Genomic DNA, 25,800 nt, shown 5'->3' with positions numbered 1-25,800 from the left:
CTTATTTGCTTGTGCTTATCATGGATGATTTAACCAGTGACATTCAAGATGAGGTCCCTTGATGTATTTTGTTGATGATATTGTTTTGGCGGATGAGAAAAAAGCAGGGATTAATGCAAAGTTGGAGTTATGTAGATCAATCTTGGGTCAAAAGGTTTTAAGATTGTAAGTATCGGATCAAACTGACAGGGGGGGTGAATCAGTTTCCCCTTTTTTTGTTTCCTGTAAACAACTCGGTCGCTTACAGTCTCACCTCGCACCACCAGAATGTGGCAGGTCTACCAAGACTGTAAACCCACTCTGCAAAACAAGGATTAGTCTCCAACAAAAAAACAGCAGGCAATGAGACAAGATTTACGTGGTTCACCTCACAGTATGTGAAGGCTACGTCCACGGAGCAATACCCCTCGGGGTTTCGTATATGCCCAATACTCAACTCAAAATACAATAAGCCGCCCCTACGGCCAGGATACCCCTTACCCTGCTTCAACCTCTTACCTCAGTGAGGGCAAGGACCTCAATCCCAATAAGATAATGGCCTCAGCCTTACAATCAATCAACCCAAATAAACAGATTCAATCACAAACCCCACCCACAACAGATTACACTCTAGGTTCTACCCAATACATTCAAGAACAGGAACTAAACCTAGAACAGAGAAGTTTGTGATCACGTTTACCTTCTCAAAGGCAAACCTCCAACTACAAGTGAGTGTTGTGAGATCTTCAATAGCACGAATCAAGCACTCGAATCCATCGCCAACACCAGATCGAAGCTCTCAGATGATCTCCTTCGCGCCTCAGCTCTCGAACCATGCCAGAACGATGGAACACTACTTCTCTCCGATTTCCTTCTTCTCTAGGGCTCTAAAAGTGCGTTTTCGGTCATATTAAGCGAATATATATACTTTCCAATAAATACCCTCTGGACCGTTAATAAGAAAACGCAAGCCCAACAGAATACTGTACCCACAACCATTTGCTGATGACCACCACTGCCAAACCTTGTTGCCAACAATGACAACACTGCCACGAGCACTAACAAAGATAAGTAGAATGAAGATGGAGTATATGGAGTGTAACTTTGGTTACACTAGGATGGATAATGAAGTGGTGAAATTGATGAGAGGGAGATTCCACAAAGTGATTATTTTATGTATATGGGCTCAATCATAAATAAAGAAGGTGATATAGAGGACGATTTTTCACAAAGAATTAAAGTTGGATGGACGAAGTGGAGAGGTGCGTCTGGAGTGTTGTGTGATCAGCGTATTCCTTTAAAAATTAAAGGGAAATTTTATAGGACAGTCATACGACCGGCTAGATGTATGGTGCAGCATGTTGGGAAGTTAAGAAGCATCATACAGACAAACTCAGTGTAGTGGAGATGAGGATGTTGAGATGGATGAGTGGCAAAACTAGGAAGGATAAAGTAAGAATGATCATATTAGAGCTGATTTGGGAATAGCTCCATTACATGATAAGCTACGAGAAAGTCGTTTGAGGTGGCATAGTCGTGTTCAACGGAGGCGTTTGGATGCTCCAGTACGGAGGAGTAATTTGATTCAGATTGAAGGAACTAGAAGAGCCAGGATAGACCTAAAGTGACCTTAGGAGAAGTGGTGAGGAAAGACATGCATCGCTTAGGCGTTGTATCAAGTATGACCTTGAATAGAGCTGAATGGAGGGCAAGGATCCATGTGGCCGACCCCATTTAGCTGGGATAAGGCTGAGTTGTTGTATTGTAACGAATTAGTTTAGTTCTGTCTGTTATTGTAATTACACTTCACAAATTATTTATATAGTGGGTTATGGGACTCTGCTAGACATTCCATTCTACCTGTGAATTCTATTTTCTCTCTCTCTCTCTCTCTTTTTCTCGTTTTCCCTCCTCTCTTCCTTCAGTTCATCTTCTTCTTCTCTTTAACTGCTGGGTTCTTAGGTTGAAACTGTTACAATTAATAAAGAGGAGAACAATTTTTTACCTGAAATAGAACAAAATGGATAAGATACAGAACTAACTTAGGCCTGCCAAACCAAAAGTGCTTGTCACTGACTTTCACAAGAGGAATTCCCTGAACCACTGCATGTCTTTCTTGGATTTGAAGGGCCATTTTTATTACAATCGATTGAAGCTTAGTTCCAACTGTTAACATTACCTGCAGCCATATCAATGATCATAGTTTATTTTGTGATCAAACTGAGAAATAGTGACGATGAACAAAAGATTAAGTATAGCAAATTCTTACAATTAGAGGAACCGTGCCTTCCCAATACAGTGCATGCCATCCTGAAATGGATGAAATGAATCACTGGGGAAGAATCAATTCTATTTTAATTTGATATGGTGAAATGTTATATTGGAATAGAGTGTAGAGGTGACTCACCTTTAACATCGAACAGCAAAAAAAACACAAACAAAGCCCATAACACAGGACTGCAGACATCATTTTTTTGTGTCATAAGGATAAAACAAGATGCAGGTAAATTTGAGACAACCTGCTTTAATATAAACAACATTGGGCTTTAAAAACCATAAAAATAATAACTCTTTACCTGATTCCCACCACTACTTTAAAATCATCTTCTAGTGACCGTTTAATATACTTTTGGAAGTCAAACTTACTTCCTGGAGCCAAATGAACCTACAAGAATAAAATAATCAGCATTTCTGCCTGCTGTATCTATCATTCTTGATTGATGTAGACAATAAACGGATTGATTCCCACCCGATCTAGTCATCCTCAAAGCTAATGCATATGTGATAGACTCGAGTCCAGGACTTAATTCATTTAAAAAGGGGCACTGCCACTTTCTTTTCTTGGCTTTATTCTATGATCAAAGAACTTCCTCTCCTATACTGTAGGAAGTCTGGTTTGCTGCTCTTCAACTGCTCAATACAACAGAGGATGAAGAGTTTGTATTGGACGAGAGCCAAGCCCCTAGTCTTGCAATGAATCAAGGATGACCTCCTCTACCCTCGCTATCAACTTAACACCCCGGATCTAACTTTTACAGAATTGGAAAAAATAGGTACGATAAGAAAAAAAATTGGATTCTGAAAATCTTGAAGTTGGACAAGCTTACCGTGACGAATCCATGGCGCATAGTCAAATAGTCAACCTTACGAACAGACCTGAAAAATTGTCGGTAAAAGCAAACCTGCGAGAGATGGATTTTTTTTTCCTTTTGGTAAGTAAGGAATGGATATTTTAAGAAGCATCATACAACGAAAATGTAACAGGATAATACATGCAGGAAGTACTCAAGGTTTTAAGTATCCTTCCATATCCACTGATACGTATAGTATCTTTAAGGTACTGATATGATGCCTAAAAAAATTTGGAATTAGTACGTGTAAGAAACCTCATCCATTATATATAATCAATTGAATGCACTTGTCTCATCATAATTTGTTCCTCTCTTTATATAAAACAAGGTGCGTACCTAGTACATGAGGCTCCTGCCACTGCAGAGTCTGGGGAGGGTCATAATGTACGCAGCCTTACCCCCGCTTCGAAGAAAGGCTGTTTCCAAACTCGAACCTGCGACCACTAGGTCGCGATAGACCAACCTTACTGATGGAATATTTGGGGAATTGAACTTATGTCGATGAGACAGAAGCCTACTCTTAATTATAATAATGATGGAGAAGTACAAGTTACAAAATACCCTTAGGGCAACACACGATAAATCCTATTGGACCATTATACCCTTGTACCCAAAATACAACATTCCCCCTCAAGTTGGTGCATAGATATCAATCATGCCCAACTTGCTAATCACTGAAATAAAATTCTTAACAAGTAAACCCTTAGTAAATAACTGATCAGCCAATGGAACAAAGGAGATACAGATAAGACCCTGTTCTAGCTTTTCCTTGACGAAGTGACGATCAATCTCCACATGTTTGGTAGTTGTTCTACCACCATGTATTCTCGCCCATTATCAGTACGAAGAATTCTAATCTTTGCATCAAACTGAGTGTGCACCATCTTATGGAAGGACTTAAAGCAATGAGAAACATCACTCTTCTGATGAATTAAGTAGATCCAAGTGGTATGACTAAAACAATCAATAAATGTAACAAACCACCGGAAGCCAGAAATAGACATACAACGGGTAGGGCCCTATACATCAAAATGAACCACACCAAACGGAAATAAACTTCTATTATCAGAAATGGGATAAGTATGTCTAGAATGCTTTGCCAAAGTGCAAGCATCACAACCAAAACTATTTGGATTACATCTCTTAAATAAAGTTGGAAAGAACTTAAATAAAGTCCCTAAAGGGGGATGACCCAACCGACAATGCCACCGATGAAGATCGGACAGAGCAAGTATAGAATCCTCAGGAAGAGAAGTAACATTTGATGCTGAAGGAGAGCCCTCAAGCAAATATAGACCATCATCCATCCTACCACAACTAATCGTACTACCCATTGCCAGGTCCTAGAAAACACAGTGGGATGGAAAAAAAGTTACTTTACAGTTAAATCCCTAGTAAGACTACTAATGGATAACAGGTTAGTAGAAAAATTAGGGACATATAAAACAGAGGAAAGGGAAAGAGTAGGGGAACAGTGAATGGACCCTTTTCCTGAAATGGAAGAGAGGGATACATCAGCTACACGAACCCTACCGTTACCTGACAACGGAGAATAGTGGGAAAAAAGAGAAGGTGATCCAGTCATATGATCGGTGGTTCTAGAGTCAATTATCCAGGGTATGGAACAATGGCCACCAAAAGAAATACCTGAGGAAGAAGATGAGTCATGGGACTAAGGGAGAAAAGTAGTAGAGGCAGCACTGGAACTAGGAGAGGGCCCTAAAGAAGATGTTTCAATCCTGGTCATCAAAAGACGGAGGTGATGAAGCTCATCAGAAGAGAGAGGTGCATTAATAGATGTATCATCAGTAGTAGTGTGATGGGCAACAACACTAGTTGAATGCCCCTGACCACGACCACGAGAAGGAGGAGGCCGGCCATGAAGTTTCCAACAACAATTCTTTTGTATGGCGCTCCTTCCCACGATAGTCATACTTCACAATCGGCTTCTTAGATGGTGAACCATCAGTCCCACTGGCAGAAGTGCCCTGGGTAGGTATCCCACAGGAAGGAGTGCTAGGGATAGTGTACAATGCAGATCGCTCCATTGGTACAGAGTGCACCATTGCAGTACGACGACTACTTAATCTGAGCAGGACCAGCAGCAGTAGGCTTCACAGAGGCTCCAGCAAGATGGCTAGAAAGACCACGGGAACCCACGTCAAGAGAGTAGGATCTCGATCACATCAAGTAATTACTACCATCAAGTTTGACAAAATTTGAAGTGAACAAAGGAAAGTCACGGTCACGTGACGGTGGGGCAAGTCCTTCCTGTCCAGTAGATGCAGTCGACTTATCCTACATGGCTGTTGATTGCAAAAAACTGGGAAACACTCACCACATCAAACTTTCAAAAAAAGTTTAGTTCATGGGAAAGAAGAGAGAATCACTTGGTGGGAGAAAAGGTGAACAAGGCAAGGCAGGGAGAGGAGAGTTCCCGCGGTAAGAAGAGGAGGCGGAAGAGAGGTGGTTGGCGGTGGTGTAGGCAGTGAGAAAACCGAGAGAGAGAGGCGGAAGGTAGGTGGCGGTGGTGTGTGAAACCAAGAGAGAGAGGGATGAGGCGGTGAGTGGTGGCGGTAGCTCTAGAGCCAAGAGAGAGAGATCGAAGGAGGGAGAGAGACAGAGAGAGATGAGATGTGGCGGTAAGTTTAGGGTTTTATGGAGAGCACAAATCCCAAAGTTGATTCTCTTCTCCTAGCTCTGATACCATGATGGAATATTTGGGGAATTGAACTTATATCGATGAGACACGAGCCCACTCTTATTTATAATAATGATGGATAAGTACATGCTACAATAATACCCTTAGGGCAACACAAGATAAACCCTACTGGATCATAATACCCTTGTACCCAAAATACAACACTTACCATTGCACCACTAATACATTTGGTATTAGTACATGTACTTTGTTCTCCTATTTATATATGATATATTTTACATATTACTTATTTATAGTGTTTTATGCTTCAAAACTGTATTTTGCATATATCCTAAGCATTTCCATATGTTTTTTTTACCATTTCCATACATATCTAACATCTTTCTAATACGATACGTCTCTTAAAATCACCTTCCTATACGATACCGGTACCGATACTTTATACCTTGGAAGTACTATCCAAACAAAATTAACATTCTAGGAGAAAAGAAGTGAGATAATTTTGGTCTTCTCATTTATTTCATCAAGTCTTTGTTGTTGACCTTGTGGCTGCTAATATAGAAATAGAGTTCCCATCAACAATATGAATTGGACATTGAGAAAGCAGATAAAATCATGAAACCTTGAATATTTGCTCCCGATCCCAGAAAGATTTTGGATATTACGGACTAACAAGACTAATCAACCCATTTAGATTCTGTATTTTTAACTATTCACCACATTATAAGGGAGATGAGGAATGAATGAAAACAAATTAGATTTATTGAAGTTTCTGCCTATCTTAGATACTCAAATTAACAGTAGGGAGCTCTTTAGTATTTATTTAATAAAATATTAATATTTTATTTGTACCAAGTTGGTTTGGATAGATACATGCTATGGCTTCTTAAAAATTCAAAGAAGAAAAATATGAACAGAACGAAAATAAAGCAGGGACCTCATGGCACATTATTGCATCGTTCCAAACACTTTACTTGTTACTTTGCTTTCTTTGAATAAATTCTAGTAATTAGCAAAAGCAGGAAATTCGTAAGGATATTGAGAAGGTAAATGATGTATTTCTTACAAAGGTAAAGAAGAATGGAGTCTTAAGCCAGGAGCTGTTGTGAGCTCTCACAAAAGATGTCTCATGAGTAAGCCTGAATCTTGATGGATCTGCATAATCAGGATACACAGTTCAGCCTAAAGCAGTTGCAACAAAAAAACCAACATGACGGTGAGAGAGGATGGTCCTCCAACTTTAAGAATTTGACACCAAAAACCTCAAATTCAAAGACTTAGGAATTATAAGTAACAAAGGAGTTAAGTTCATAAAGCATAGCCCAAGCCCAAATATTGAAGTTCCACTTCCAGGACGTACTAGTCTACCAGTTGGCCACAGAATAGTCCATAAATCTGGCATTCCAATGGTGTCATGTCTGAGCTCTAATAATTGTTTCTCAAGGTTGCCCTCAAATCTGCATGCAGATTTACTAGTCAAGCAAACTGTCTGTTCCAGCAGACTCATTTATGCCTCATATACACAGTATGGTCATGTAGCACTTGAAAGATATTCCCTAGAATTTGGCAACCTCATGTTATTATTTCTGGTAATTTAAATTGAATCTAAAATAGGATCTTTGCAAGGTCGACTGTACAGAGAAATCTACTCACAGATCTCTGTCCAGAGTCGCAGTATTTTGGAATCATTACATTTTCTATAGAGTGGACATTTTTTCTGGTAATCTAAAATTCAGTCTCTAAAGCCATGTTGCCTACCACTACTATTTGATAATAGGATGAATGTTTCCTACACGACCCATTAAGGAAGCCTTTCCTTATTGACCCATCATCTTCCACTTGGCATCTTTGTTGGTACTCAAATTTCATGGGCTTGTTTTTCATGTCAAAATCTATCTAGTGAGTATCAGCTTGATCCCATCTTTAATGAGAATATATAAAGCTTTGGTGGAATATTCAGCTTTGGCAACCTTGGTGTAACCATTTAAAGCACAAAGGCAAAAGCCCTAAGAACGGTGGGCCCTATGGTGGAAATCATACCCAAAACTTGACATGTCGTTAATCCTAGGTCGGGGCTTTCCATCCAATGGTTCGTTTCACCAGAGATGCCCTCCATGCAGCTCAAAAGGGCAGACGGCTAACGAAAGCCTTCTTCAACAGGCCATGTAAATGATTTTTTCCTTGATTTGATGGAAAATATGGGCTGGACTTTGCAATGTTTTATTTTTGATGAGCTTAATTACAGCAATCAATCAATTGCTTTCTTATGGGATCTTAATCCATGTTGCCTTTTATGGAGTTGGCTTTATTAGGGTCACTGAAATAAATCTACTAGACAATAAGAGAGATTTAACATCTCTAACTATCCTATTGCCTTTATTTTCATGTTATTGGATTTTTACGTTAGTTTCTAAATTCCTGAATCTCTAATTCTGGTTTCTTGAAGTTGAGATATAGAGATCTATTTCAAGTTCCAGTTTTCGTGTTCAGAATTTCATTCAATAGTTATTAGTCTCCTGTCTCTCCACCAACTCTATAACCACCTAGCTGATAGGCTCTCTAATTTCGGCGTAAAATTTTACTTGAAAATTTTCAATTCAAAAAGTTTTAGATGTAAAATTTTAAATGTTGAAAAGTGTTCCAATGTTTGCTTTTTTATGGAAACAAACATCAGAAAATTTTTCAACATGTAAACTTTTATATTTACGAAGTAAAATTTGCCGCTTCTGGAAAATTTTATGCCGAAACAAATGGAGCCTATATAATCCAAAACCTGAAACCCTTAATCATCGACTGAAATTTCTTGACCCAACTCTGTTTTTGTTTGCAAAATGTCATTTCTATTTTCTAAATTGTGAATCTCGTATTGTTGCATCCCCGCCATCACCACCACCCCTCCCCCCACCCCACCCCCCCCCCCCCAAAAAAAAAAAAGACTAGTATGAGAAAATACCATTGGAAAACCCATAGTCATGCCATGTATCAATTTCCCATTCTTTCCATCCACGTATCTGCATCAAACAGTTTGTTAGTATATTGATTCAATATTGGACCTGTCAAGATTGCAGTATTAAAAGTAGCATTAGCCCAAGAGACCAGTTCCATGCCAGAATCAGTTGGTCAACTGTGCTGCATTGGGCTGCACTTGAATTTCAATTAAATTTTGAATTTGGACCAATCGTGGGCCAGAAGGCAGCCTGGTTTCTGAGCATAAGTTTAGCAGACAGCAGCTGGATGTGAAAAAAGCAGGCCGGGACTGGCCGCCAGGTCGAGACATGGCTTTTTACAATCGCACATCGGGGCACGTGAAAGTGCTGGGATCAACCGTTCAATTCCAATGGATCAATATATTACATCTTCAAGGTCTAAACTCAATAACATCAGAACTTTCTGGATTCTGAACAGGTTACCCAATTTTCTTATCTATCCAGAAGATTGAGACAGATTGTACAACTATGTCAGAGAACCAGATTGACATTTCAAATAGGTAATCTCCTGGAACTGGAGGAATAAATCAAAAGATAAACCGTAACCACTTGCACTCCATGTGCCAGGACATAATGCTCAGAGATTCACGGTCTAAGTATTAGAAAATAACTACACAACTACTTTAATATTTTTACTCACCTTTAATCTTCCAAGCATCATCACTATTGCACTGAATATGACATGAAAGACTGCTAAGAAGAATATGAAGATGTGCAGTTGATGTAACCCGTTTACGGAGATAAGTGGCTCATAACCCTGTTGATAGGAACCAAGTTAGATATAATTTGAGAAAGATGAAATTACATGAGAGAATTCAAATTTATTCTTTAAAAATCAAAATTTAGATGAAAATCAATCTCCAATGATTCTATCCATGTTGACAAAAAGAAATGAGTATGTAAATTTAGGAAGGAGCAATCATTCCTGCACAACCCAGCTAGGAAGGGCGTCCCCACATGACTTAAGTATCTGCCATGTAGCAGCTCAGATGGAGCCCAAATTTTGTGAACAGGCAGACCCCAAGGTCCCTGCTCACATGTCAAATTTCACCCCAAGCAGAGTTAGCCACATGGCAAAATAGAGCTTTAAAATCAAGGACTACCAAGAGGCTGCATGCCAATATAGGGATGCATGGACATAAATGGGAGGGTATTTGATTGAAGTAGGCTTTGAAATTTGACACTTGGAAAATCCAGATTATATCCTCTATATTGAACACTCAGAATTGCAACATCATTTTTCCACATGGCACCATAAGGTGCCGCAGGAAGCCATTCCTTTTTGGGGTGTGGAAAGGTCATTTTACCTTTAAGGAAGACAACAGTATTGAATGATAAGTATATAAACTATATAAAGAAATTCTTTTAGTACATAAGCACTAAATAGATGAAAAGCAATCTATAACTGTCCTCTCAAAATTAATAACCATAAAAAGTGAATAACCTAATAGAAAGTATGAATCGAAGCAATATGAGACAGAATAACCAATCAAATATTAAATTGTGATCATTGCTTCAGGTCAGAGTGTAGGTATACAGATGTACACCCAACCCTAAGAGATCTTCTCTCTAGCCCAGGACATGGCCCTCAGTGGGAGGTCTCATCTCGGGAGAAAGGGGAAAGTGTTATTGTTCGGAGTCACCACCTAAATAAAGGTCTAGGACTTGTAAATTTCTCCTCCTTTCAGGGAAGACTGTTGACTCTAATGGATAAGGCAAGAGTCCTCTCAGATCTCTGGGTAAGTTCAAGGTTATAGGCTGGGAAGGTGTTAAGCACCTAGTCCGCCAGGCGGGCGGCAGTCTCCTTCTATTTAGACCATTCCAAAGCTTACTAGTCCTACTAATTGGTCCTGAATATAGCATCTATAATATTAAGCATCATGTATAATAAAACAATAAATCTAGTTCTAATCTAGGTTGCTAGGTTGAAAGTAGATAAAGCATGTGAGAAAATATATACAATTAATGAAAAGAAAACAACAAGAAACAATTTATACATGGGGAGGGGGAGGACCGAACTTGAACATCACTTCGTCAAGCTGCCTACATATCCCAAATGATACGGGAATCAGGTCAAACATAGTTCTCAAATGATAGGGGATAATTTGATGATTGGAGGGTGGGGGACTGAACTTGAACATCACTTTGTCAAGTTGCCTAAGTACCCAAGATAGGGATCAGGTCGGGCATAGTTCAACATGCATTATTATATATCTTTGAAAAAGTCTTTTTGGAAACAAGTCAGCAACACAACAGTGTGACCGGGGGTATTATGGAAAACTTAATGTTATAACGGCATGCCGGGTAACTATGTTGAAAATATAATATATATATATAGGCTTTGATACCAGTGGAAACTCAAGGATCGTACTACGAGCGCTCAGGTGTGTGATCGTGTTCGAGAGAAATAAGGCGGAAAAACTTATGATAAAACTTGGTCTTATGAGATTTGAAGATAAGTAGAAAATGCGAAGAATTTATAAACTTGTGCTTTTACAGAGATCTGAATTACATTCTTGATATCATTCAAGTCTTGGAAATAACTTACGGTTTTGGGAGAAGACTAATAGTAACTTCACTTGGAGGCAAGCCTTGATCGGGGGCGAAAGCTGATACAGTCCGTTACAAGATCGGGGCTTGAGGGCATGGACTTGTGCTTGATGTTCAAGTCTTTTACAACTTGAAAATAAAAATGAAAAACTAAAATGCTTGACGAAGGCCCGGAGAGGATGAGCTGAGTTCTCTTCTCCAAAACTCCTTCCTTCCTTCTTGCGAGTCCGGTCTTAAGTAGACCTTTTTGGGTCTTGAGCAGAACTTCGCGTATCACGAGGTGCCTCCCGTGAATCACGCGTCTTTGTCTTTTGGCCGAAAGAAGAATGGAATCAAACTTTTCTGTGCCGAAAGATGAATGAGAAATGTCGGTGGAGGATCCCAACTTGACGGATGTGCGACATTGCTTTCTTGTCATTTTGTGAAAGGCATCTTGAAAAGGGTCTTCTAGAAAGATTCTTCCGGTAGTAGTGGGGACACGTGGCATTCCATATCTCGGGACAGATCGTTTTCCACATTGTGTTCGCATGTTGTTTAAACTCAATATTTTAATTGCCGAGTTGTGGCGATAGTGTGATAGGAGTTATCCTTCGTCGCACTAACGTGAGCATCCTTTTCCCTTTCGGGTTGCCGGATTGCCCGTTGGCTAGATCCATATACCGGAATCCGGTGTGATAAGTTTGGATTACTTCACAGGTCTCCGAGGCTGGCCCAGTTTCTTCTTGTGGACTTGGGTGATGAGGTGGAGAATTGTTGCGTTACTTCTTGAACGAGTCATTGTTGGGATCTTGGGCGATATTCTCCTTGATGGAGATGCGGCCCGATGGATCCTACACTAGAATGGGCTCCTATCGAATGGGCTTCTTCTTCTTGGTTATTGCGGCCGAGTTGGGGCTGCGATTTGTTTGGGCTTGGTGGAGCCTGCTAGCTAGCTGTTTGGACTTGGATTTTTGGCCCAGCACATTGGGGCCTTAGTTGGGCACGTAATTTGGGCTTTGTCCTTGGACTTGCTAAGGGCTTTGATGAGGGTTTCCTTGGAGCATTTTGTGAGATCACATTTATCCCACCATTTTACTCGAATCCTCACGATGAGGGATTGATGGACCATTCATCGGTCTCTCGTCTCGGTGGTCTCATATTCCCGATACATTATCCGTACAAGTTTGCGGTGGATAAAAAACCTTAAGAGATCCGCCGCTGCTGATCCGCATTGAGTGTCTGGGCAAAATACATGATAGGCTTGAAAAATGGGATCCGGTAAGATGTCGAGATTGGACCGTAAGTGGTCCACCATTTTGGAACCGCATCGATAGAATCGAGAATTTATAATCGAAGCGAGAAAAACCACGAGCGCTATTCGCTGATTCTCGGTACAAGAATGCATGGTGCCGTGCATCGATGTAATCAAAGAAGTGGTACTCTTGTGTTTGTAGTTTTGTGAGAACTTCTTATGTTGTAAAGGTATGCGCTTGATCGGTAGTCTTGAGGATCTTGAGAATAATAAGCGATGTGTAGGTAAAGATTAGTCTGTTTTTATCAAAGTTTTGTTTGATCTGATGGAATCGGTATCCATGAGGATGAACTCATAGAATTCTTGGGACTTTGCATTGCTTGAGGTATAGTATTGCGAGTCCTTAAAAAATACTCTCACAGGCCCGATGTCATTAGGGTCAGCAGCCTTTGGTAAGTTGTTCATCAAGGATCTTTAGGACCTCGTGATGCGACTTTTTTTGGATGTCTTGGCTTTTGGGGTAAAACTTGGTTTGGATCTTGATGTTGTCGGGCTGAAACTATTGAGGTGGTTCTTGTGGGTACAGGACTATTTGGGTGGAGCTTGTGGCGACTACTTGGTTGTATGGGACCTTTGGAAGAGGTCGAGAGCCAATTGTTTTGATGGGGCTGGTTTTGCATGGAGCTCTTGGATTTTTGTTTTTGATCGGGAGGCTCCTTAGGAGCCATGATTCACGAAATGACTCCGGTCCTGCAAAAATTCCTTGAGAAAATCAGGATGGAATTATTTCTCCTTTTATGTGTTCTATTTCAAAATCAAAGCTTGATAAGAGCGCTTGCCATCTTGCAAAAATCTGCTTTGATGCAATATTTTGAACATCATTTTTTAAAACTTGTTTTGGCCGCACTGCAATCAACTCTTACTAAAAATCTTTTGTTTAGTAAATCACTCAAATTTCTGAATGCATAAGACTACTCGATAAAATTTCCTTTTAATGGTACTGTAATTCTTCTCCTGGCTTGGTTCCATAGTCCGTGTCTTGAACTCAGTGGTTTCCTTCCTCGGTCAATCTGTTTGAGGACTCCTCCTATCCTGGTCGGAGGCATCGGTCTGGGCAATTTTGGGAGGTCCGGGTTGCTTAGAACTAGCAGGGATTTCTTTTACTAGTTTCTTGATATCTTGAACGGCCTTGTATGGGTCTCACACCAGGTGGTTGTTTCTTTTGAGTCTTTGGTACAGAGGTTCACAGTGTCTTACTTATTCCTGGGAGGAAGTCTCTAACATAATTTAGGCTTCAGAATCTCTCAGCAATCGCTTCTTTTCTAGGATTTCATCAGAAACTTTTCTCAAAGACCATTGTCCTTTCTACATGGAATGATGGTTCCCCGATGTATGTAATGGCCTAAGAACCTAATTTTAGTTCGAATAGGTCCATCTTCTTTTTGATAATACTAGCCCATTGGTTTTACTACTTGGTAGAAGTTTCTAAGGTGCTTAAAGTGCTGGTCTATGCTCCGAGAATATTAAGACATCATCTATGTAAACTATCAGTGACCATCGTATGGGTTGAATATATCATTCATTATGTTTTGGAATTCACTGGGCATTTTTGGACCAAATGGCATTACATTCCATTCGTAATGACCAAAGGGTGTAAGTGAAGGCTGTTTTGTATTTGTCTTGTTTACGAACCTGGATTTGCCAATATCCGGACTTTAAGTCAAACTTTGAAAAGATCTTGGCTTGCCAGTGAATTTTTCGAGTAGGTCTTTCTTGTTAGGGATCGGGTATCTAATCCATTGTAGGACATCATTGAGGGCTTATAATTTATGACCAATCTTGGTGCTCCTCTTCTATTTCTCGCATTCTTGTTTACATGAAGGCGGCAACTCCAGGGAGACTTCATTGCATTTTCTAATGAGGTTTTTATTTAATAACTCTTGGATTTCTTTTTGCAGTCTCTTGAAGTTCCCGGCTCATTCAATGGGCCGGCCTTAGTTGGAATGTTTTTTTCCGAGAATTCCTTTTAGTATGGTAATTTTACTTATGTGTCTTTTCCCCGTACCAAAAGCATCGGGAATTCGAACATAGATTATCTTCGAATCGGTTCTTAATCTATTAACCTGGGTTTTTATTGGGTGTTCTTGTAATTGTTCCATGATCTTGTGCATGATTTCATTTTTAAATGACTTAGGTGTCTTTCTTTGCTTTTATACTTCTAATGGTAGGATCTTTGTTATAGATGCGCTTTTGCTCGCCTATTTGTTCTGTGTCCTAAGGTTCTAAAAATTCAAACGTAATTCTTTGTTTCGCCTATCTTGGTAGTTAAGCCTTGTTGGTTACTTTAAAGGGTTTAATTAATTCTATGAATGGTTGTCTAATTACCTGGCATCCATCTAGATTCTTTACTAGGATAAAGGCTTGTTTGAAGGCATACGCCCGATTGCATATATGTACTTGAGCAATTTGATCAACATTCATGTATTCACCATCGGGCGTGGTAAGCCTCTCATGCAGTTTTTGGTAATACTTGGGTTGGAATTATTCCTTCGAATACAGCTTCAATTGGGCTCTGAGTATGAGGGCTATCAAGAAAACTTATAGGAAGAGCACATGGTTAATTGACTTTACGTGCCATTTTGGGGAGAAGTATATATGCTTGCTATGAAATTTTGGGGAGCACGATTCTTGTCCACGGTTGGTTTCTTCTGAATTTGTTTTGACTTTCCTTCGAGTTTAATTAACTTTCGGCTTTTACTTCTCTTTTTAAATCTTGGGTAGAATCTTCAGGTTTGTTATTACTAGTGTTTTCGAATTACTTGCAGTCTTCCTTTGTTCGAACCTTTTGAAGACCTGGTTTATATCATAAGCGCTTAGGTCTTTCTTTGTTTTTCTTCTAAAGCTTGCGGCTTCTTGAGAGCCTTTGTTTTCCTAATTTGAGCGTGCGCTATTTGTTGATGGCATCAAAGAAGGATTGTCTTATCATGCCGCGATGGATTTGGTTTTGGGCCGTGCATGTTTGGTGGTGCGGAGCATTCGCCTTTTATGCGGAGGTTATGCGATTGCGTACGCAATTGCATCCGGTCTTGTCAGCTACTATTCTTCTTGGACTTTGAGTCTTGATCATGGTTTATTTGGTTGATGGCTTCATAGAAGACCTCTTCTTCCGAGTCCAAATCCTCGAGTCGAGGACTTAGCGAATATTTCGAATATTTTTCTTGGATACTGGGTCCAGGGCCTAAGTAAGCTAACCCTTTTGGCTATTCTACAAAGATTTCGCTGCGGCCTGGTTTCCTACGCTTAAAACAACCTTCGGGTTTTTCGAGGTAGTTTTGCATCATCCTTTTTGGTTCTTCGTGGCTTTGGTTTGGTTGAACCGTTTTCTTATCGAACCTTGGTTTTGAATAGTACTTATTTAGTTCATATTTTTATACTTGTTCTTCAGGATGCTTGGATGATTCTTTGAATTTATGGGATTTCCTTTTATGTTTCTTCTCCGATTTTCAAAGGGGAACCCACATCGCTCACGTAACCCTCCTAGTTCTTTTCTATAGACTTATTTTCTTTTTCATTTGTTGGGCTAGTCTTGGGTGCGTAAAGAGACATTGCTTCTTCGTGGATGATACTATTTAATTCCCCATAAGTGTAAGCTGTATAGGAATTTCTCCGTTGTTCTCTTTTCTCACTGCTTTTATCTTTTAAAAAATATTCTGGGAGGCCTGTTAGGAATTTTTCTTTCCGAATGGGAGATTTGCATCTTCCCGGACATAACTCGGTCGCGAAGATATCTTTGTACCACTTAAGGTCATGTAATTTTCTCTATTTTAGGTTTGATAATTGTTCGGCGGATCTATCTTTGAGTTTAGATGGATCTCCTAGAAATGTTTGGTTAAGTTGAAGATGAGTGATTTACTTGCATCCTCAATAGGTCCATTCCTGTCTTGGATTACTTCTCCTCGTCATCAATGCAATCTGCATCTGGGATTGCTATTCTTTGTTCTCGGGTTAGGGCGAAGTCCCACCATCCTTTTAATTGGCTCCAAAGCCGAGACTAGAAGATCGGCTCTGCTGATCGAAAGTTTCTTTTATCCGTAGGCATTTGCTACCATTGTCATCTCATGTAACTTATTTTTGATGTTATATTCGGACATGCCGTCTATGTTCCATTCATAGATTACGCTACTTGATAAGAGGCCTGGGGATACATTCCTGTTCTCTATTTCAGATCTAAAAACTGGGTTTTGGCTTGACCTTGGTAATAGTCTTCTTCAATCCTATGTATGGAATGGTTTATTTTCTTCGAGACCTTATTACATCGACTTGGGCGCCGAAGTCTTGGGATTCCTTGTTTGGTGTCTGCAGGTATTACTAAGCCTTTGAGCCTGCTCAATTTCTTTCAATGCATCGCTGTGGCTTTTGCAGATCTCAAGCTTATGTTATGAGGTATGAATAGAGGCCTGCGCTCTGAGTACTTGGGTGTTCCTCGATGGTGAAATTCCCGGAAGTCTTGGGTTTTGTTTGTACTATGTTCTCTATCCTATTTAGCTGTCTTCCTATGGTTGGGGAGGTGCTGGTTTGAATAGTTTGCTAGGACTGATTAATTTTTGTCGCTCTCGGTGTTTCCAGGATGTTGATCTGCAAGGTGCTCCTATGGTCTCTGTTGCTCTGTTTTATCTTGATTATGTTATAGGAGGATGAATGGATTCAATCTCTTCATCTTTATCTCGTTATCCAGAGTTGTAGTCTTACTGGTCAGGGGCTATGTTTTCAAATGGGTATTCTAACCCACGGCACCGGGCGTAAATGTCTAGGTAGGTGAAGAATATTATGTTGGTTCTATGTTTGTTCATTTGTTCATACCAATGTTCTCTCGATTTTAGCTTGTTGGTCCAAGTAGTGTTTTTAAAAACCATTCTTTCTTGTCTTTATTTATTGAAGATCAAAATCTTTTCTTAACATTGGTTCAGCCTTTTCCCAGTTCAAGATTTCGATCTTCCAATAAATAAAGACAAGAAAGAATGGTTTTTTAAAAACACTACTTCAGACCAACAAGCTAAAATCGAGAACATCGGTATTTAACAAATGAACAAACATAGAACCAACATAATATTCTTCACCTACCTGCATATTTACGCCAGCACTGGGCCGGGTTAGAATACCCATTTGAAAACATAGCCCCAACCTAAGACTACAACTCTCTGGATAATGATAAAGATGAAGAGATCGAATCCATTCATCCTCCCTATAACATAATCAAGATAAAAACAGAGCAACAGAGACCATAGGAGCACCTGGCAGATCAACATCCTGAAACACCGAGAGCGACAAAAATTAATCGCCTAGCAAACTATTCAAAAAACCAAAGACCTCCTAACCATAGAAGACAAAATGCTAAATAGGATAAGAACATAAGACAAACAAAACCCAAGATTTCCTGGAATTTCACCATCCGAGGAACACCCAAGTACTCAGAGAGGCATGGGCCTCTATTCATACCTCATAACATAAGCTTCGAGATCTGCAAAGCTTTCAACAGAGTGATGCATCAAAGAAATCAACAGAGGCTCAAAGGCTTAGTAATACCAGAGACACCAAACAAGGAATCCCAAGACTCGGCAAGAGCCCAAGTCGATGTAATAAGGTCTCAAGAAAATAAACCCGGCCCATACATAGGATCAAGAAGACTATTACCAAAGGTCCAAGCCAAAACCCAGCTTTTTTAGATCTACAACAGAGAACAGGGGAATGTATCCCCGTGCCTCTTATCAGGGCGTGAATCCATGAATGGAACATGACGCATGTCAATATAACATCAAAAATAAGTTACGAGATGACAATGGTAGCAAATGCCTACCGGATAAAAGAAACTTCCGATCGCAAGAGAATCGATCTTCTAGTCTCAGCTTTACAAAGCAATTAAAAAGGATGCATGGACTTCGGCCCTAACCAAGAACAAAGAATAGCAACTCTGCAGTGACATGATTGATGACCAAGGAGAAGTAATCCAAGACAGAATGGACCTATCGAGGATGCAAATACACACTCATCTTCAACTTAACCAAACATTTCCTGTGAGATCCATCTAAACTCAAAGATGATCCGCCGAACAATTATCAAACCTAAAATGCAGAAAATTACATGACCTTAAGTGGTACAAAAGATATCTTCACACTGAGTATGTCCCAGGAAGATGCAAATCTCCCATTCGGAAAGAAAATTCCTAACAGCCTCCCTGCAATATTTTCTTAAAAGATAAAACAGAAATGAGAAAAGAGAACAACCAGAGAAATTCCTACGCATTACAATTTCAGGGAATTAAATAGATCATCCACTTAAGAAGCAATGTCTTTCTGTACATGCACCTAAGACTAGCCCAACAAATGAAAAAGAAAATAAGTCCTATAGAAAGAACTAGAGGGTTCTCATAATGTGATGGGTTCCCGCCCAAAATCGGAGAAGAAACATAAAAGGAAATCCCATAAATTCAAAGAATCATCCAAGCATCACAAAGAAGACAAGTATAAAAATATGAACTAAATAAGTACTATTCAAAACCAAGGTTCAATAAGAACGGTTCAACCAAACCAAAGCCACGAAGAACCAAAAAGGATGATACCAAACTACCCTTTAAAAACCCAAAGGTTGTTTTAATCATGCGGAAACCAGGCCACATAGCCAAACATCGTAGAATAGCCAAAAGGGTTAGCTTACTTAGATCGGACCGCAGTATCCAAAGAAAATATTCAAATATTCGCTAAGTCCGACTCGTTGCAGGATTTGACTTAAGAAGAGGTCTTCTACGAAGCCATCAACCAAATAAACCACGCATCAAGACTCAAAGTCCAAGAGTAGCAGCCGACACAATAGAACCGGATGCAGCTGTTCACGAATCGCATAACCTCCGCCATAAAAGGCGAATGCTCCTCGCACCACCGACTACAGGAAACCAAATCCATTGGGAAAATGATAAGACAATCTTCGATGCCAATAACAAACAGCGCACGCTCAAATTAGAAAACAAAGGTCAAGAAGCCGCATGCTTTTAAGAAAACAAAGAAAGACCTAAGGCTTATGATATAAACCAGGTCTTCAAAAGGTTCGAATAAAGGAAGACCGCAAGACAAAACACTAGAATAACAAATCGAAGTTACTACCCAAGATTTAAAAAGAGAAGTAAAAGTCGAAAGTTAATTAAACTCGAAGGAAAGTCAAAACAAATTCAGAAGAACCGTAACCGTGACAAGAATCAGCTCCCAAAATTTCATAGCAAGCATATATACTTCTCCCCAAAATGGCACGAAGGTCAAATTAACCATAGGCTCTTCCTATAAGTTTTCTTCAGAGTCCTCATGTACTAGTGGAGCCCAAATGAACTCGTATTCAAGAAGGAATAATTCCAACCCAAAGATACCAAAAACTGCACAGAGGCTTACCACAAAACACCAATAACAATACATGCAATGTTCAGCATAAATTACCCAAGTACATATACGCAATCGGGCATACGCTCAAACAAGCTCTTTATCCTAGTAAAGAATCTTGGGATGGACAGTAATTCTAGACAACCATTCATAGAATTAATTAAACCTTTTAAAGTAACCAACAAAGGCTTAACCACCAAGATAGGCAAACAAAGAATTACGCTTGAATTTTTAGAACCTTCGTGACTTAACAAATAGGACGAGCAAAGCTGCATCTATAACAAAGGATCCTACCATTAAGTATAAAAGCCAAAGAAAGACACCTAAGTCATTTAAAAATGAAATCATGCACATCAAGACCGTTGGAACAATTACAAGAACAGCCAATAAAAACCTGTGTTAATAGATTAAGAACCTGGGTCAAGATAATCTATGTTCAATTCCCGATGCTTTTTGGCACAGAAAAGACACATAGTAAAATTACCATACTAAAAGGAATTCTTAAAAAACATTCCAAATCCAAGGCCAGGCCCATTCAAATGAGTCAGAACTCAAGAGACTCGCAAAAAAGAAATCCAAGAGTTATTAAATAAAAACCTCATTAAAACAAAGCAAGTCTCCCTGAGTCAGGTGCCGCTTCTGTAAACAAGAATGCGTGAATAGAAGAGGAGCACCAAGATTGGTCATAAATTATAAGCCCTCAATGATGTCCTACAATGGATTAGATACCCAATCCCTAACAAGAAAGACCTACTCCAAAAATTCACAAAGCCAAGATCTTTTCAAAGTTCGACTTAAAGTCCGGATATCGCAAATCCAGGTTCATGAACAAGACAAATACAAAACAGCCTTCACCACACCCTTTCGTCATTACGAATGGAATGTAATGCCATTTGGTCTAAAAAATGCCCCAAGTGAATTCCAAAACATAATGAATGATATATTCAACCCATACAAATAGTCAATGCAATACATATAGATGATGTCTTAATATTCTCGCACACCATAGACCAAAGACTTTAAGCACCTTAGTAAACTTCTACCAAGTAGTCAAAACCAATGGGCTAGTACTATCAAAAAGAAGATGGACTTATTCCAAACTAAAATTAGGTTCTTAGGCCATTACATACATCGGGAACCATCATTCCCATGTAAAGGACAATGGTCTTAAAAGTTTCCGATGAAATCCTAGAAAGAAGCAATGCAGAGATTCATAGAAGCCTAAATTATGTTGTAGACTTCCTCCCAGAATAAGTAAGACCTGCGAACCTCTCTGCACCAAAGACTCAAAAAGAAACAACCACCCCGGTGCGAGACCCATACCAAGGCCGCTCAAGATATCAAGAAACTAGTAAAAGAAATCCCCGTCTAGTTCCTGGCAAACCCTGACTCCCAAAAATTGTCGAGACCGATGCCTCCGACTCAGATAATGGAGGAGTCCTCCAACAGGGACACTCAAGGGAAGGAAACCCCAGCCGCAAGACACTTCCTACATGGAACCAAGCCCGTAAGAATTACAAAGATATTAAAAGGAAATTTTATCAAGGTCTTATGCATTCTAAATTTGAGTGATTTACTAAACAAAAAGATTTTTAGTAAGAGTTGATCGCAGCCAGCCAAACAAGTTTTAAAAATGATGTTCAAAATATCGTGATCAAAATGAGATTTTTGCAAGATGGCAAGCACTCTTATCAAGCTTTGATTTTGAAATAGAACACATAAAAGGAGAAATGAATTCCATCCCCGATTTTCTCACAAGGAATTTTTCAGGACCCGCAGTCATTTCAGAATCATGGCTCCTATGAGCCTCCTACCAAAAACAAAATCCAAGAGCTCCTACGCAAAACTGTACCCCCATCAAAACAATTGGCTCGACTCTTCCAAAGGTCCCATACAACCAAGAGTGGAAGCCCACAAGCTCCACCCAAATAGTCCCACCCACAAGAATCCACCTCTAGTTGCCTGTGCCCAAGCACAACATCGCATCCAAACCAAGTTTTACCCCAAAAGCCAAGACATCCAAAAATGTAAGATTACGAGGTCCTAAAGATCCTCGATGAACAACTTACCAAAGGTCGCTGCACTCTAACGACATCGCCTGAGAGTATTTTTAAGGACCGGCAATACTACCTCAAGAATGCAAGTCCCAAGAATTCTATGAAGTTCATCCTCATGTATACCGATTCCATCAGATCAAACAAAACTTTCGATAAAACAGACCCTAATCTTTACAAGCGACCCACACATCGCTTACTTATTCTCAAGATCCTCAAAGACTACCGATCAGCGCACACCCTTACAACATGAAGTTCTCACAAAACTACTACCCACAAGAGTACCACTTCTTTTCGATTACATCGATGCAATGCACTACGCATTCTTTGCACTCAGTAATCGCCAGAATAAGCACTCGTGGTTTTTCCTGTCTGATTATAAATTCTCCAGCTCTATCCCACCGGTTCCAAAATGGGGGACCACTTACGGTCCAATCCTCGACATCTTACCGCATCCCATTTTCAAGCCTATCATGTATTTTGCACAAGACACCGAATGCATCCCCGAGCAAAAGTATCTCTTAAGGTTTTTTATCCACCGCAAACTCGTACGGATAATGTATTTGGGAATATGAGACCACCGCATAAGAGACCGATGAATGGTCCATCAATCCCTCATCGAGGATTCAGAGTAAAAATGGTGGGATAAATGTGATCTCACAAAATGCTCCAAGGAAACCCTCATCAAAGCCCTTAAGAAGTCCAAGGACAAAGCCCAAATTATGTGCCCAACTAAGGCCCAGCTAATGTGCTCAAGAAAATCCAAGTCCAAAGAAATAGAAAGAGGCTCCAAACCAAGCCCAAAGAAGAAATCGCAGCCTCAACCGGGTCGCAATAGAATCAAGAAGAAGAAGCCCATTCGTAAGGAGCCCATTCTAGCGTAGGATCCATCGGGCGCATCTCCATCAAGGAGAATACGCCCAAGATCCCAACAAGAGCCCGAAGAAGTAACGCACAATTCTCCACCTCATCGCCAAGTCCACAAGAAACTTGGGGCCCCAGAGACCCTGTGAAGTAATCCACTTATCACACCTGGGATTCCGGTATATGGATCCTAGCCAACGGGCAATCCGGCAACCCGAAGGAAAAGGATGCCTACGTTAGCGCGACGTAAGGATAACTCCTATCACACTATCGCCACAACTCGGCAATTAAAATATTGAGTTTAAACAATGCGAACACAATGTGGAAAGCGATCTGTCCCCGGATATGGAATGCCACGTGTCCCCACTACCACCGGAAGAATCTTTCTAAGACCGCTTTTCAAGATGCCTTCACAAGGCAAATGCAAGAAAGCAATGCTCGGACATCCGTCCAAGTTGGGATCCTCCACCCGACATTTCTCATTCATCTTTCGGCCACAAAGAAAGTTTGATTCCATTCTTCTTCGCCAAAAGGACAAAGACGCGTGATTCACGGAGGCACCTCGTGATACGCAAGCCCCGCTTAAGACCCAAAAAGGTCTACTTAAGACCGGACTTCGCGAAGGAAGGAAGGAGTTTTTGGAGAAGAGAACTCACTCTATCCTCTCCAGGCCTTCGGGTCAAGCATTTTAGTTTTTCATTTTTATTTTTCAAGTTGTAAAAGACTTGAACATCGAAGCACAAGTCCTGGCCCTCAAGCCCCAATCTCAGTAACTGCACTGTGAAGCTTCGTCCCGATCAAGGCTTGCTTCCTGCGCAGTAGTTACTATTAGTCTTCTCCCAAAACCAAGAAGTTATTTCCAAGACTTGAATGATATCAAGAATGTAATTCAGATCTCCTGTAAAAGCACAAGTTTATAAATTCTTCGCATTTTCTACTTATCTTCAAATCTCATAAGACCAAGTTTTATCATAAGTTTTTCCGCCTTATTTCTCTGAACACAGTCACACACACTGAGCACTCGTAGTACGATCCATAATTTATGGTGTAAAACAACCCTTGATTAGGGCATAAGCCCTAACCCGGGTACTTAAACAGTCCAATTATCTAAATTTAATCAAACAACTTAAATAATTGAATTAAAATGGACAAAAAGGGAGGAAAGAGAAAAATACCCTTTTTGGGTGCAATAGGTCTTACTGACACAATTCTGTAGAGTTCCGATGATGTGAAATTCTGACTCTCAGGGGTATTTTGGGGATTTAGGGTTTTCTGGGAGTTTTTCCCAGTCTCATAAGGATTTTCTGGAATTCCCTTGGATTTCAGACTTTCTCCAGGGTTTCGGGGACTCAGGGCTTCAAGGGAGTTCCTAGGTATAAGAGAGGGGAAAGAAGGGGTGTAGAGGTGTGACATTGAGAAGGGGTGAGGTCTCTATTTATAGGAACTAAGAGGAGGGGCAAAAGAGGGCTTTTTGGGCTTAGAGACCCCTCCAAAGGGGTACTGGCGGCCCCTCCAGGTCACCATTTGCGGGGTCACCGAGGGTTGCCACATGGCAGCCTCGGGAAACCCTAGATGCTGATTTTGATAGCTTTAGGCAGTGAACTTTAGACGGCAATATCTCCCAATTAGATTGTCAGATTTTGACGATCTATATATCATTGGAAAATTCTTTTAGAATACTATCCAATGGTGTAAAGGTCAACCACAAATTTGGCTGGGAACATAGTCAAAACTGTGTTCAAAGTGGGAGGCCGTGCAGAGCATGCAGAGTAGGAATCTTGATGAAATGATGGCCAAATAGTGTCGTCTTCGCAACAAAGTCTAGATTTAGCATTATTATGATGAAAAGAGATTTCCTAAAAGTTTCAGCCCATTTTGATAAGGTTTGGGCACCCAGGTCATCCTACGGGCAAAATGGTCATTTTCTTCTAGGAGAATTCTGGGAGCAATGTTGGGCTAAATTTATCACTGTCTGAAGATTACTTGGGGTGATAAAATTCAGTGTCTACAAATTCCCCCCCCCCTCGTTGATTGAGGGCACATAGTGGATGAAAGTCGAAGGACTAACTCTAAATTTTGACATAAGAGAGCATAAAACTTCACATACCTTGCTCACAGATGTGGGGGGGGGGGACCATTGGTGAAGTACATCATGCATCCTGGAGACACTACTTGTCATGTACCCTACAGATGTATAATTTTGGGAGGTTACTTATCACATACGCTGGGAACACTACTTATCATGTACCCTATCACCACTACTTATCATGTCTGCTCTTTAGAGGCTACTTAGCACGTACCCTGGGACACTACCCATCGTATGCCCTAAGGACACTACCTATAATGTCTATCTTGGGGGTCCCTATTTATAAGAACCAAGGGGAGGGGGAAAAGAGGGCAATTTGGGCTTGGTGATCCTTCCAAGGGGGTCCTATAGGAGGGGGAAAAGAGGGCTTTTTGGGCTTGAAGACACCCCCAAGGGCGTCCTGGCAATGCTGCTAATTCACCCTGGGCGTGGTCACCAAGGGTTGTCTCTTGGCAGTCCCAAAATGGCCATGGGAAACCTTAGATGCTGATTTTGACAGCTTTGCACGGCAAACTTCGAACAATGATATCTCCCAATCAGACTGTTGGATTTTACGATCCATATATTGTTGAAAAGGTCTTTCAGAGTACCATCCAATGACGAAAAGATCAATTACAAATTTGGCTGGGAACACAGTCAAAATTGTGTTCAAAGTGGTAGGTCCTACAGAACAATCATTTTGATGACATGATGGCCAAACAGTGTCATTTTCGCATCAAAGTCTAGATTTCGTATTATTATGATAAAAAAGAGTTTTTTCTAAAAGTTTCAGACCATGTTGATAAGGTTTGGGTACTCAAGTCACCCAGGGGGAAAATGGTCATTTTTTGTCAGG

At 40.3% G+C, this 25,800-nt stretch overlaps 1 protein-coding gene across 1 annotated transcript in view; it reads right to left on the bottom strand.

Moving 5' to 3' along the window:
* LOC122661529 (MLO-like protein 9) overlaps positions 1-25,800 on the bottom strand; it is a 37,033-nt gene that overhangs the window by 3,735 nt on the left and 7,498 nt on the right. Inside the window, exons 4-11 of the mRNA XM_043856946.1 lie at positions 9,400-9,516; positions 8,726-8,783; positions 6,839-6,927; positions 3,087-3,161; positions 2,556-2,644; positions 2,387-2,436; positions 2,249-2,289; positions 1,985-2,158 (exon numbers count right to left, since the gene is read on the bottom strand). Of these exons, the coding sequence (XP_043712881.1) occupies positions 1,985-2,158; positions 2,249-2,289; positions 2,387-2,436; positions 2,556-2,644; positions 3,087-3,161; positions 6,839-6,927; positions 8,726-8,783; positions 9,400-9,516 (693 nt within the window). The remainder of the gene's footprint in view (positions 1-1,984; positions 2,159-2,248; positions 2,290-2,386; positions 2,437-2,555; positions 2,645-3,086; positions 3,162-6,838; positions 6,928-8,725; positions 8,784-9,399; positions 9,517-25,800) is intronic.

This window comes from Telopea speciosissima, chromosome 5, assembly GCF_018873765.1.
Source record: "Telopea speciosissima isolate NSW1024214 ecotype Mountain lineage chromosome 5, Tspe_v1, whole genome shotgun sequence".
NCBI lineage: Eukaryota > Viridiplantae > Streptophyta > Magnoliopsida > Proteales > Proteaceae > Telopea > Telopea speciosissima.
This window is presented reverse-complemented; position numbering and strand designations above follow the sequence as displayed.